Source organism: Oryza glaberrima, chromosome 8 (assembly GCF_000147395.1).
Source record: "Oryza glaberrima chromosome 8, OglaRS2, whole genome shotgun sequence".
Lineage (NCBI taxonomy): Eukaryota > Viridiplantae > Streptophyta > Magnoliopsida > Poales > Poaceae > Oryza > Oryza glaberrima.
In genome coordinates, this window is record NC_068333.1 from 17,658,321 (window position 1) to 17,672,754 (window position 14,434).

At 43.9% G+C, this 14,434-nt stretch overlaps 2 protein-coding genes across 2 annotated transcripts; both read left to right on the plus strand.

Annotated features, from left to right (window-relative positions):
- Nucleotides 1-657: 657 nt before the first annotated feature.
- Nucleotides 658-7,457, plus strand: LOC127782938 (uncharacterized). The gene is made up of 6 exons (XM_052310218.1): nt 658-1,332; nt 1,473-1,881; nt 3,309-3,412; nt 4,243-4,425; nt 4,548-4,918; nt 6,835-7,457. The coding sequence occupies exons 1-3, from the start codon at nt 769-771 to the stop codon at nt 3,332-3,334; spliced, it is 999 nt and encodes a 332-aa protein (XP_052166178.1). The 5' UTR covers nt 658-768; the 3' UTR covers nt 3,335-3,412; nt 4,243-4,425; nt 4,548-4,918; nt 6,835-7,457.
- A 1,638-nt stretch (nt 7,458-9,095) lies between these two features.
- Nucleotides 9,096-12,624, plus strand: LOC127782977 (uncharacterized). The gene is made up of 3 exons (XM_052310272.1): nt 9,096-9,653; nt 10,497-10,822; nt 12,139-12,624. The coding sequence occupies exons 1-2, from the start codon at nt 9,195-9,197 to the stop codon at nt 10,797-10,799; spliced, it is 762 nt and encodes a 253-aa protein (XP_052166232.1). The 5' UTR covers nt 9,096-9,194; the 3' UTR covers nt 10,800-10,822; nt 12,139-12,624.
- Nucleotides 12,625-14,434: the final 1,810 nt, after the last annotated feature.

A 14,434-nucleotide genomic window follows, 5' to 3' on the forward strand; every position in this document is an offset into this window, starting at 1 on the left:
TCCACGTAGAAGATCAGTGGAACTCCCACCTCGACCGGGTTCGGACACACGCGCCTCCGATCCCGTGGAACCCGACACCGTCACGCACCGCACTACACGGCTCCACCTCCATCCGGCTCAAAAGCCTCGCACTCCCTCCTCGCCTTCTTTCTTGTCACGCTCTCTCCCACCCACCCACACCCACTCTCCTCTCCACCGCACTCCGAAGCTTCTAGACCCTAGGGCCTAGGGTTCCGCATGGCCGGCATGGCGGCGGCGGAGGCGAAGGAGGTGGCTGAGGCCGTGGCGAAGGAGGCGGCGCGGCAGGCGGTCGAGGCGATAGCGGCGGTGAATGCCGCGACCGATGCGGCGGCCGAGGCGGTGGCGGTGGGTAAGGCGGTGGCCGAGGCGATGGAGGTAGCGAAGGCCGCGTTCGAGGCGGCGATGAAGAAGGTGGCCGAGGCGCTGGCGGTGGCGAACGAGGTGATGGCGAAGGCGGCGCTCGAGGCGGCGGCGACGGAGGCGGCGGCGAAGGAGGTGGCCGAGGCGGTGGCGGTGCTGAAGGCGGTGCTCGAGGCGGCGGCGATGGAGGAGGCCGAGGCAGCGGCGGTGGCTAAGGCGGCTGCCGAGGCGGCTGAGGCGGTGGCGGTGGCGAAGGTCGCGGTCGAGGCGGCGGCGAAGGAGGCGGCCACGGCGGTGGCGGTGGCGAAGACGGCGTTCGAGGCGGCGGCCGCGAAGGGGGTGGCGGTAGCGAAGGCGTTGGCGAAGGAGGCGGCCGAGGTGGTGGCGATGGCGAAGGACCTGGTCGAGGCGGCGGCGAAGGAGGCGGCCGAGGCGGTGGCGGTGGCTAAGGCGGTGGCCGAGGCGGCTGAGGCAGTGGCGGTGCCGAAGGCGGCGCTCGAGGCGTCGATGGCGGTGGCAAAGGACCTGGCCGAGGCGGCAGCCAAGTGGGCGGCCGAGGCGAAGGCTGCCGCCGAGGCAGCAGCGGTGGCCAATGCTGTAGCCAAGGCGGCGGCCGAGGCGGCAGCCGTGGCGGATGCAGCAGCCAAGGCGGCAGCGGCGGCAGCGGCTGAGGACGCCGCTGCGGCGACGCGGACCCAGCTTGGGCGGCTCGCCTTGGTGGTGGTGGGCTTCGCGTTCGCGCTCGGCGCGGTGTGGCTGGCCAGCGCGTTCAGGATCGCCAGCGCCGTGGACCACTGCCTCGCGGTGAAGGTCCACTGGTTGGCCGACCCCATGTGCCGCGACACGGTGGTGTTCGCGGCTCCCCTGGCCGTCGTCTCGCTGATCCTCATGGCCGCGGCCGTGCGCCGACAGGTCAAGGCCGAGGCGGAGGCCGGCGCCCAGATCCGCGAGGTATTAAGTACTCCTCCATAGCTAGTGAACTTGCATTCACCCGGCGAAATTTGATTAGTTGCTTCGATTTATCCACAGCATTTGCGTCTGTGCGTTGTCTGATCCACGAAATTTGATCGATTTTGCTCTCGTGATGGTAGGCTGCTGGTGTAACCCACGACGTCCTCCCTGATCCCGAGCTGCAGCCGCCACTGCCGCCGCCACCGCAGCCGGCGGTTGCGCTGGCTTCTGGACTAGAGCGGCGCCTCCTCCTGTGTGGTTCAGATGAAGTAGTCATGCTCACCATCATCTCCATTTATCTATGCTGTGTCACCTTCATTCTTGTGGGTATGCTGCTCCGAATGTTTGGCGCTCTCTTCCTTGTGTACTACCCAGGTGATGAGCTCGAGATTGCTCTTCTCATGGGGGTTGGTTCAGGATTCAAGAACGTTGGCTACTTGTGGCTGGCTGTGGGGCATTTCTTTCTCATCATTCCTTACGCCATGCTCAGGCTGAGGAGGTTCCTCAACCAGTTCGTGTCGATCTTCGTGATGCACGTTGCCAACAGAGGTAACTAATGTTGTTATGCTGTTTGTACATGTGTTGCCATGTTGGGGTGCTCATGCATTTGTTAACTTTGTCTAGTGTGCATGGCCATCTTTAATACTCCCTCCATCTACTTTTGATATTCATATTTCATCTTGACACACAGATCAATGGATAAGTAATTCTATTTATCATCCATTTAAACATGCTACTAGTCATTCCTCGTAAACAAGCGATTCATTAATATTTACATTTCTCGATGCCCATGTAGCCATTCTTGTGTGGAAGAATAGAGAGTCACGCATTAAATCCGATGAAATCATTAAGATGATAGATTGTTGGATTGAAATATGCCTATCAAAAATAAATTTTTCAGATTTGGAAATATAACTATCAAAAGTAGATGGATGGAGTACTTCATTTCATTTAATATCAAAAGGGCATTTATTTGGGTTCTATACGTTATATGTGGATGTTGTGTTCCCTAGCATAGAATTGAATGGTAACTATAGTGATTGATGCTAATTTCTCACAACTGGTATGGTCAATTCCAAGTCTTCCACCGTTTGATTGTTTGCTAGCCCTTTCTTGAGCTAAATGTAGTATAACTCTCTTAGTCACCAGCTATCATGGTTACCGTGGAACTCCATTAGCACAATTGGATGACACATCTGGTTATCTTATTGTGCTGGATTGTGAGTACCAGTTAATTGTTTCAATTACCTGGCTCTTTGTCGAGATAATACTTTCCTCCATATATAGCTTAGTAAACTTGGTCATTCTCATGCCGAAAAGCTTTGTTTCATTTTCAAGTATTTTGTCCTCGTGCCTTTTCGCTCGTCCCAATCTGTTTTATTTCAATTAATCCAAGGTTTGAGTCATGAATCTTCTAATTTGCCAAGCTAATATATTCTATCCAACTATTGGAAGAGCTAACCCATAAAGCAAGGACCTTTTTTTTATTTGATGATTTACATGTTTGTTTTCTTCTTATATATTAAAATCTAGTCATATTTCATTGTATACGTAGCCACATCAATGTAGGGAGTCAATTTCAAGTAGCTACTAGTGACAGTAGCTTAGCTCACATTCAACAACATGGTGTTGCCGATGCTGATTGCTTTCTGGCTAATATTTGTATCTAGGTAGAAGTATATGTTGTGCAAGGACTACATTTCTTATCGCGTGTATCCCATTGCTAAATGCCGTGTTTTGTAGATTATGTTGAGCTTGAGCATGCTTTGTTCTTGTGATATTCCTCTGTTACCTTACAGGGGAATCAGGACAATTGAAATATGACTTTTGAGCAGTCAAATACTCAAATGGTTGAAATTCACCTTTTTTTCTACCCAGTTTGTTGCACAGCTACCACTCTAGCAGGGTGTTTTTTCAGATACCGTTCTGTTTAAATAACGATGACCTCTCATAATGCTGGCTTTTTGGATACGCAGGATCAAGCCCAGTTTTGAACCAGTGAATTTGAGTGAGAGGGAGATTTGACACTACAACATACAGATACATATTTTGGACTATCGCAAAAATTCAAGTATTCAAGGTTGCAGCTCAGAAGTTAATTTACTCGATTGTGCTAGGGTCGTCGTAGCCTCGTAGGATATGACTAGCTTTATATGATGCTCATGTTTTGATAGACTTGTTTGTGAATTCTTCGGGCAAGTATGTCCTAACGTACCTCTACTAGTCCTGATACTGAATGCATGGAACTGAATGTAGCAATGTTCTTGAATCTAGTACTACTATGTAGGCATATAGCTCAAGCTCCGTAAGATTCGTGCTGCGGCTGTCAGCATTTTCTTGGGATGCTCTGTTTTGCTGTGCATAAATCCCTCGTTATAATGCTTGCTTTTGTCGGATATATATGGTTATGGCCTTCATAATTGGCGTATTATTATTAGAGATGTTGCAAATTAACTACTGCGTGATGTGCTAGGCGGCAGTATTGGATCAGCGGCAGTATCGCATCGCTGATCTAAATGCTGCCGCATTCCAGTTTGTCAGGCTTCTGGTATGCCGAATTGGATTATCGTTGCAATGCCGAAACAAATGAAAACTACTCCGTACTTGATATTAGAGTATCTAAAAAATTGCCACAATTTTAAGTGATTTAGATGTAATTTTGAAGTGTAACTAGACTGTAATTGTATTGTATTGTAATTACGATATAACTTATATAAAACTTATATTCAACTTAATTATTTTGGTTGGTTAATATTGGGATATTACGTGTGATAAATTTCTTTCTAGCAATTTTTTCATTCATGCTTAAATATTGAGGTGATCATCTGAATGTTTTGGGAGAAAAAAACTTACGAAAGTTTTTTTAACAGTTCGGTATACATGTCTATCTTATCTGGTATCCACTGTCAGGTCATTCTGAGTAGCTGCCGATGCTGCCATCGCCACTGCCTCCTCCTCGCGGATTCCCCCGCGTACTGTGCCTGCGCCAAGAGCAACTGCACGATAGCCGTCGCCTTCCTGGCCATGCTGGGCATGGCCGTGTGCGCGAAGGTCAAGGCCGACGCGGAGGAAGAAGCCCAGATCATCCGCGTGGTAGTAGCAAGCAGCCAGAGCCGCCATTTGTCATTTGTGTGTGTTGTAGCTAAGTAGTAGATCTGTGCGCGAGAGAATCTGATTGGCTTTTTTTTTTTGTTCCTCTCGTGTGTTGTTGGTAGGCTGCGGGTTTATGCTGCCCCGACGTCGCCCTGCCCGCCGGACCAGACCACCTCGGCCGCCGTGGTTGCGATGCAGCAGTCGTGTTCTTCGTCAGTGCTATGTACCCGTACTGCGTCGCATTCATTCTGATGGGTAAGCTTCTTCGAACGGTTGGCGTTTTCGGCCGTGTCCCAGGTGGTGGTGGTGATGAGGGGATTACTCGTCTCATGAACCTTGGTTCGGACTTCGAGAACATGGGCTACCTGTGGCTGGCTCTCGGGCATTTCTTTCTTGTCGCTCCTTACGCGGCGCTCAGACTGAGGAGGTTTATCAAGGAGGAGGAGGTTTGCAAAGCTTCTTCCTGTCGGCGTGATGCATGTTTCCATCGGAGGTAACTAGATTAATTGATACAGTATATGTGATGACTACTTGTTGCCATGTTGGATGCTAATGTGTGTTAATGTGGGGAGTGGATTCTAATCCCTCGATACCTTTTTCTTTCAAATTTAATGCAAATAGTTATAGAAGAATTAAAAAAACAATGTAGAGTATAGTGACATATAATACACCACCAAAAATTAAATCCAAATTCGTCCTACAAGTTGAGAAAAGAAAAGGACAAATTTGGGTATAAATAGTACCACTACTATTCATACCCGAATTTGTATTTTTTATATCTTAATATGTGAGTTGAGTTTGGATCAAGATTTTTGTGAAGTGGTATATATATGTTATATGAACGTTGTTAAATTTTTTTCAAAATTTTTCATAACTATTTAGATGGTTTTTAGACAAACGAGAGGACATCCCCTCGAGGGTTTATAATAGTTACCCTTAATGTGTGCGTTGCCTTAATTCATTGTTATCAGAAGTGCATTTGATTATTGTCTGTTGCCTGGAATGGCACTTATTTGGATTCAGTACTAACTAAGTCATATACACACATACATATATATACATACATACATACATACATACATACATACATACATACATACATATATATACATACATACATACATACATATATACATATGCATATACATACACATATACATCTATACATATACATATATATCTATACATATATACATATACATATACATACATACATACATACATACATACATACATACATACATACATACATATATATACATATACATACATGTAGATATATACATACATACATATATATATACATACATATATACATATACACACATATATATATATATACATATATCTATACCAATACATATAGATATACATATATCTATACCTATACATATACATTATATATATATATATATATATATATATATATATATATATATATATATATATATATACATTTATATATATATTTATATATGTATATATATATATACATATATACGTATACGTATACATATATACGTATGTGTGTGTATGTATGTATATGTATGTTTGTTCACTAGCATATGATCGGTAATTTATTGGTTGTTTGCTACCCCTGTTTTGAGTTAGATGTTTAACACTCTTTCTCCCTGGCTACCATGTATGGTTATATATCCTGGAACTCAATTAGCTCATCCAGTTGGACGCTTAATTGGTTCCTGTGAGATAAGATCATCATGTATAGCTTAGCTATTAATTGTGCTAAATTGTGAGTAATACCTCAGTTAAGAAAATGTTTTTCTTCCATAGCTGGTTACCATGCATGAAGTTGAGCAGCTGTAGTGAACTTGGCCATTCTCATGCTAATTTTTTTTTTAATCGAACATGCTCATGCTAAAAAAACTTGGTTTCATTTCTAAGTATTTTGACCAGGAACACCTTGTGCCTTTTTTTCTTTTGCTAGTTCCAGTCTATTTTATTTCGATTGATCCAAGGTTTCAGTCCTGAATCTTCTCATGTACCACTATTAGTGATACTGTCTTCATGGACAACTATTTAACGTCACTAACTTAGCACAAATTCAACAACATGATGTCGATGCTGATTTTTTTTTGCTGGGTAATATCTGTAGCTAGGTACTTGTTATGCAAGTACCATGGTTTCTCATTGTTCCTATTCCTTTGCTAAATGCCGTGCGATGTTGATTATGTTGGGCATGCTTTTCTCTTGTGATATTCTTGTACTCTCCCTTCTGTGAGAATCAAGATAGTTGAAATATGAGGTCAGGTGAATGATTGAAATTTACCTTCTTACTACCCAATGCGTTGCACTGTTGCCAGAACTCTAGCAGGTTCTTTTTTTTTTAAGATACAATTCATGTTTAAATAATGGTGCACCACTCACAATGCTGGCATTTTGGATTTGCAGGTACTTTCCCTTTTTGAACTGGGGATCCTGAACTTGACTAAGTAGGGTAGTACTTTGGTGAATGCAAACCTTTTGTTGAAGGCATCTGGACCTTTTTGTTCAAGCCTCTGCCACTATGTATATGAAGAATTCTATGCTGTTAGAAGCAAATTAATTAGTTGTCCTTTTAATATCTCTAATGTTCTAGACTATTGGATATAAGCATATGTAGCTTAGTAATGGTAGACTTAGGGCTTGTTCGGATGAGATTGCTGCTGCAGCGCTGCAGCTGCACGGCAGCAGCAGCTACAGTGCTACAGCAGCTAGCTAACAGCGGCTGTAGAGGCTGCAGGCAGCCAACAGCCAGGCCGCTGCCAGCCAACAGGCAGATGAACGGCTGGGCTGTACAGCACAGCCAAAACAGCTGCGTAATCGAGCTGCCGAACAGGCCCTTAATCAGTACTAGTTGAATGTAGACTTGGTCAATCGACAATCATGGAAACATTGGACCAGAATCTACGAATTTCTAGAGTTGGGATCATGATAGCAACTGTCAGCATGTTTAGAAACATTGGTCTATCATGGTGTTTTATGTTATCTCACATAATCTGGTGATATGTGATGTGTATGGTTCTGACTGTTATGTGGTGTTATATGTGAATTTGTATAGCAACTTTCAGCATTTTCTTGGGATGTTCTGTTTTGCTATGCATGAATCGTTCATTATCAGTTTATTATTGTTGCTTGCAGTGCTGTTGGATGTAAGGTAATCTCTGGTTGAACTATCATGATCCCAAATCTGTTGTGCTATTAATTAGTTCTTTTACTGGCTGACTGACCCTATCAAGTGACTGGTTCAGAGATTCAGCCTTGGGCTTCATTTTGGGACCGTGGTATAAGCAATTGATCGGTTATATTGAACTCATCAGAGCATCCAAATTAACCACAGCAACACGAAGAAAATTTCTGTGGGCAGGAGGTGACTCCATCTCAGGAGGAAAATGCACTAGGAGAGAGTTTGCAGGCCAAAAGATCTGGGAGGATTGGGTGTCATGGGCCTACAACGCTTTGCCACTGCGCTACGGCTCAAATGGCTCTAGTATGAGTGGGTAGCACCCGAGAAACGTTGGACAAGCATAGCCGTCCCATGCAGCAATCTTGACAGAGAACTCTTTGCAGCAGCAACAAGCCAACAACCATAACAGTCAGAAGTGGCAAAACTGCACGTTTTTGGAGCTCGAAGTGGCGGGGAAATCAAACTCCTCAAAGGATTGCACCCTAGATATCGACATCCTACGTATCACTGAGGCGGAGCACCTACAACAACTCGTCTAACTTTGGTCCATGATCAGAAGAATGAACCCCCTAAATGAGGAGCGAGACACAGAGCACCTACAACAACTCGCCCGACTTTGGTCCATGATCAGAAGAATGAACCCCCTAAACAAGGAGCGAGACAGTATTCGCTGGAATCTCACAGCAAATGGGGAGTACTAGGTGAAATCGGCATACAAGCTACAATTCCTAGGTCCTGGGGTGCAGCGGGAACAACTATTAACCAATCCATCTGGGAAGCGTGGGCGCCTCCAAAATGCAAATTCTTCTCATGGCTCGTCGTCCAAAATAGAATATGGACATCGGATAGGTTGGAGCGAAGAGGTTGGTAGAATAAAAAAGTTAGCCCACTGTGTTGCACGATCGATGAATCCACAATTCACCTCATGGCAAAATGCATGGTCACAAAGAGAATCTAGGCAGAAATTCAAAGGTGGACCAGCATTGGTCTACAATTGGATAAGTGGGATGACTGTTCCAGTAGAGCATTGGCGGAACCTTGTGTTGGGATCCCCTAATAACCGCCGACGCCCACTCCGAACCTTGGTGATCCTAGTATCTTGGGAACTTTGGTGTGAGTGCAATGCAAAAATCTTCCCCCCAAAAGCATCAATGCTGGCCATAAAACAACACTGCCACGGTGATCTGTCTGAGCGTGGTAGCGTTATTTGGTCACACCGGCCTGTTATTTGGCCACGCCACCCTCGCTGGCATATCAAGATAAAATTGTCACATCCACTGTGTGTAGCGTGTCAGTATTGTTTTACCACCCAAACGGGTTCACGTTCTGAAATTAAGTTTTGAAAGGATCTATTTTTAAAAAAATTAAAAATAAAAAAGTTCAAAAGAAATTCTCTCCCTTGGCCATCTCTCTTGTGGGGCTAGCAAAATATCCTCGGAACCGGGTCCGGGCGCAGTCAACCGCGTATCCGCTGCCCGCCCGCCGCGCCACCAAATCCGCTCCGCTCTCCGCGGTCACCGCGTCGCGTCGCGCCGCGCGCGCGCGCGGCGAGAGCGGGGAGACAGACAGAGACAGGAGGAGGCCAATGGGGTCTAGGGTTGCCGCGGAGGAGGCCGACGCCGCGGCGGCGGCGCTGCTGACGCTCCAGGAACTTGCTGCGGCGGCGAGGCGAATGGAGCGTGTGCGCGTGGTCCCCATGGAGGTCGAGGCGCCCGCAGCGAGACCTCCGCATCCGCGTCCGCGTCCGCCGCCGTCGCGGGTCCAGAGGCTGGTGGCAGCGCTGCGTGGCCGCTACTCGCGGGGCGTGGATGCCGTGCTCTACGGCTTCATCGGCGCGGTCTGGGTGGCCCTCGTCGCCGGGTGCGTCCCCATGGCCGTCAGCCGCTGGGTGGGCGTCCATGGCCACGCCGTGGCGGTGGTCGGCGGGGCTGTGTCGTGGGTCTCCGTGCGCGCCATGGGGGTGCTTGCCCCGGCCTTCGTCCCGCTGTTTGTGCTGCGCGGGATGGACCGTGGACGCGCCCAGGTCGTCGAGGTCCGCGACGAGGTATTGCCGCGAGAGTCCCATTTCTAATCTACTCTCAGTTATTTTGCTGTGTGCTGTTTTAGATCTAGGAATTTCGGGACAAAACCTCTAATTCTTGAGGAAGTGATTACAGAGCTATGTGATGTTTTAGAAATTCTGAGTAGAGTTGCCTGATGATGCTTGAAATGAGACCTTGATGTAATATACGGGTGGGGTTTGCTGTGCCACCACAATCTAGGGTCTGGTTGGAAAAGCTAGCAGAAATTCCAGAGTATTAATTTTGCTCTAATTGCACAGAAATTCCAGCTGTTTGATCATCCCTTGTACTTGCAATGATGATTTATTCACACTCTGTCAGACAAAATTCATGCCATGTTTTTATGTGAGTTCATATAATAGTGTTGGCATACTTCAAAAATAATTTTGCAGAGTGAGCGGGCATGAAGTATTGAAAACAACATTTTTGCAACAAGCAAACAGATGTGTGCCTGAATAACACAGATGTCCTAGACCCATCTATGGTTGGACTACAAAATTAACATAAGAAGCACAAATGATTATCGTAGTAGAAGCGTTAAGTAACTTGAGTTTACCTGTAGACCTTTCTGATATGTATATCAGGTATAATATGTCATTATATACCTATTAACTGTGGAACAGCTCTTTTCTAAAATTCTTCATTATTACTGAAGTTTCTGTGCCATGTGCATCTTTTCACATAGTTGTAGTCCGCAAGAGTGCAAGGGACTTAAGTCAGCTATTTCACCTTTTTATTTTAGTGAAATATGAATTAGCCATCCGTAACCTATTTATCAAGTCATGCTCATCTACCTTCTGAACGATTTGCATGTAATGGCATAACAGCTGGAAAACTCCAATGTTGCTAGAGAGAACCCACCAACTGATGGAATCAATCCTGAAAACAATGGAGCATGGCGTCAACTAGCTAAACAAGCCAATTCTGTTGCCAAAGTAATCTGCATAGTCTTCTTTCTGGTCATCCTTACTGGCCTGCTGATAAAACATCTTGCACCAGTAAAAAGATCTGAACTGTGGGCTGGTGGATCTATACTTGTTGAAATTGGATTCTGTGTATGTTCTGCTCTATCAAGCATGATCATCCTTCCAAAGCTGGTATTTGAAATGAGGAGGATGGGGGTGCTGTGACTGTGTAATATTGCCCTCTTCAGGTATTCCCTCTTCACATTGCAAGCTGTTATCACTTGACTCATCTCTGATTTTGTTTTGTTTGTGATGATATTTTTTCATCATTATTTATCGTTTGTTATCGCTCGGTTCAGTGTTTTCCATACTCCATTTAGTCTTGTGCTAGTGAATCATTTTGAAATCTGCCTGGCTCAAAATCTCAAATGGGGCCTTCTGTTATCATGTAGTAGATATTTAGCTCTTCTACTGCTCTCATAGCTTCATAGGTGCAGCTAATCTGTAAAGGTTTAATGCACTTCATACATCCAAGCTAATCTAAAGATAACTAGTAGTACAACATCTGATAGATTAATTTGCTTTCTTTTTGCAACGTTATGATTTCCTTTTGTTTGTGAGATACCCTTTTATTGTACATTGCTACCCTTCCCCTGTCATGAATGGAGTTTCTTTATTGTACAACCCACCGATATTATTGACATAAGGCAGCTAAAATTCACTAAACTGCTTGTGGCACATATACGATAGCTTTGAACTATGGAATAAGAATTTGTTGAGACAATTTATCCCAATTCATGCCTGTATTGCTGTATACCAGTACATCCATCCATTGTGTACCAATGTGGCACTTCTCTATTCAGCAAAAGGGGAAACCGTTGGTAAGATTTTTCATGTAGATATGTAGGTGGGAATCAACTTAGTGTTACCAAATTACCATTAGTGTAGCTAATTTTTTTTTGGAAGTTTCTGGTTATTACCCTACAATTAATTTGTTTGAAGTAATATGTTGCCCATTATTCCAATATTTTATTGAGTATTCAGAGATAAGACTTCATTTTTCACGTTTTTCTTAATGTGCTCACAATTGTATATTGTTGTCTTAGTTGCAGAGAAGAAATTGTATTGCCAATTTTAGCTGCTTGTTACATGGTGGAAATGCACGTGCTATAAATAGAACATGTTGTGTTTGGTTATATTGTTTCTTAAGTTAGATTCCATTTGCTTCTTTCTCAAATGTGTCTGTCAGTAATTCGTGCAAATTTTTGTACTGTGTAGATTACAAAGTAGACTCTGGGGACTTTTTTTTTTTGGTTACGGTCAGAATTAATTGAGTACATTTCTCTTCATTATGGAACATCAGCCATGAGCTGACTGGTTTCTGATGTTACATTCATATAGCCATTCAGTGAACTAATTAAAATGGTTCAGAATTTATCATAAGCATAAGGCAATTTATGATACTGTACTTGATGCAATGCATTGACATCATTCGACAGTTTTACTCCTGTCCTGTCTAGAAAAGCTATTGACAATTTGACGTTCTCCTTCATGGGCATTTCAGTTTTTCGGACACGTGGCTGTTTTCTGTGGCTGCCTGACTGGAGATTTGATCTGGCTGTGCCGGGTGAGAACTGAGAATTGCGAAGGCGCAGCTGGTCTGTTGCAGCAAACCTCAAAGAACCTCTGTTACAAGAGTGAATGGGTGGTGATGAGTGATGGTTTCTTTAATTGGTCCTCCAAAGACGGATGACAGATGACAGCTGAGTAACCTGACAATGTTTACACGGTAACTGAAAACAGGAGGTGTTTTGCTATATAATCTACCTTACTGCCTGCCTAACCCTAGATCGATCGATACGAGACTTCTGGTATATATGCACTGCCTTTTGGTGGTTTGAGACTATCTGTTCATCTATTTCCATGCCATGTAGTGCTACGAGCTTTGTTAGGCTCAGCCTCTCTGTTAATTCGTCTGTTCCTTCAAGCTGAACTGTGTTAAGTCTGTGACTGTGCAAGTTTTCCCTGTAACGAAGTGTTCCACTACTGGGAGGGGTAGATGTGCAAATTTGATGTTTCAATGGACAACTACGCAATGCTTCCCAGCTGTGTCGTTCCCGCCAAAAGCGAATTTATGTTCCTTTGGCGCGCACAGCTGCTTTGGCGCGCTGAAAATATTGGCGGGAGCGCGACAGCTGCTTTCGGGCCCTTCGCTAGCCTCCTGATCTCATTCGCTCCGCATCCGCAGTCCGCACGTTTGGGTCTCATCTGTTAACAGTTAACCTTGTTTTTATGGGCTCGTTTATTGACGGTCGTTGCCTATAGCAGCAATATTTCTTTTACAAACACAGACGCTCGTAACATGCGCACTTTCTTAAACGCATTACAAACGCAGACCCTCATAACACGCGCACACTCATCTGTATGAACGTATAGATGTACATCTTATATTATCACGATTACCAATCAAACTTATAGGGCCTCATCATTTTCTCTACAACCTGCTATCAAACTTAATTTAAATTTTGAAGTTTTTTATGTTTTTCCAATGCATTTTTTCTGTATTGGTTTTTAAGTCGATAACAACGTGTATATAAAAATTTTATCCACAAATTATTATTTACTCATCAATAAACCGTTATGGTTTATAAACAATTCTTGGCCAACTGATGGGCCCGATATGTACACTAGAATTGGACTTTTACGACTACGTATGATCACATCAGCAAAATTGATGACTACACATATACATCTTCCGTAGATCAACATCACATTACAACTTAAGTTTCATGAATTTTAGAAGTTCCTGATGATGCAAGCGGTAGTTATTTACCACCGTATCATTCTTTCAAGTGTTGTTGAAAACTATTCTTTCATGGTTTTTTAAAACACCTTATGCAAAATAAGTCATCCGCATCACAACAAACAGTGAGAACAGTGAGGGCCCCTTTTAATCATAGGAATAAAAAAACAGAGGAATAAAAAAAACATAGGATTCTGATAGAAATGCAAGTGTAAAACAGATAATTGCAAAACATAGAAAAAACACAGTAATGACTGTTTGATTGGGCCGCAGGAAAAACACAAGAATTTGAGGAGAGATAAAGACTCAAAGGATTCTTTCCATGAGGTTCTACCTCATGTTAAATTTCTCAAAACTTGCATGGGAAAAGACAATCCATAGGAATTTCATAGGGTTCTATAGGATCCATTCCTTTGATTCAAAGGGCTATATAGGAAAAAATCCTATAGAAATAAAATCCTCTAAAATTTCTATAAATTTCCTTTGAATCGAAGGGCCCTCAAAATCGAGAGAGAAAACGCAAAACAAAAGTCATATTTCACCGTATAATTATTTCAAAAGAAGCATAGGAGAGACCAAGACGACAAGATTACACTCAAAATCTATGGTTCTTTCAAAAAACCAAAAAAAAAAAATGTGGTGGCTGGGTTCGCTATCTCCAGATCCCAACCGGAACAGTAAGGGCATCCACAATGTGGTGAAATAATGGGTAGTAAGCATTGAATGCATTCCTATTACCAGGTAACATACATTGTGGAAGTGATAAACAACTACTACCAGGGTATAACCTTACTACCAGGTATTAGCACTTTATGGTGGGCTCCATCTATTTTTTTTAGTTGTGTCATGGCTTATGTTTGAAGACTTTTTGAGATGGGTCCCACCTTATTACCCACTTTACACATATATATACATTGTGGTGTCTCTCCGATCTCTTATTACCACCTAGTATGGGCCCACCTTACTACCTAGTTTTGCAAGGCCCACCTTACTACCTAGTTTTGCAATAAACATTGAGGATGCCCTAACGCACGGAAAACGGAACGGTCTATTAACG

Excerpts from the sequence above, each read along its gene's own strand:
- LOC127782938 (XM_052310218.1), top strand. The coding sequence starts at position 769 with ATGGCGAAGGACCTGGTCGAGGCGGCGGCGAAGGAGGCGGCCGAGGCG. Across the intron at positions 1,333-1,472 it reads CCGGCGCCCAGATCCGCGAG|GCTGCTGGTGTAACCCACGA; the intron begins GTATTAAGTACT and ends TCGTGATGGTAG. Across the intron at positions 1,882-3,308 it reads GATGCACGTTGCCAACAGAG|GATCAAGCCCAGTTTTGAAC; the intron begins GTAACTAATGTT and ends TTGGATACGCAG.
- LOC127782977 (XM_052310272.1), top strand. The coding sequence starts at position 9,195 with ATGGGGTCTAGGGTTGCCGCGGAGGAGGCCGACGCCGCGGCGGCGGCG. Across the intron at positions 9,654-10,496 it reads TCGTCGAGGTCCGCGACGAG|CTGGAAAACTCCAATGTTGC; the intron begins GTATTGCCGCGA and ends ATGGCATAACAG.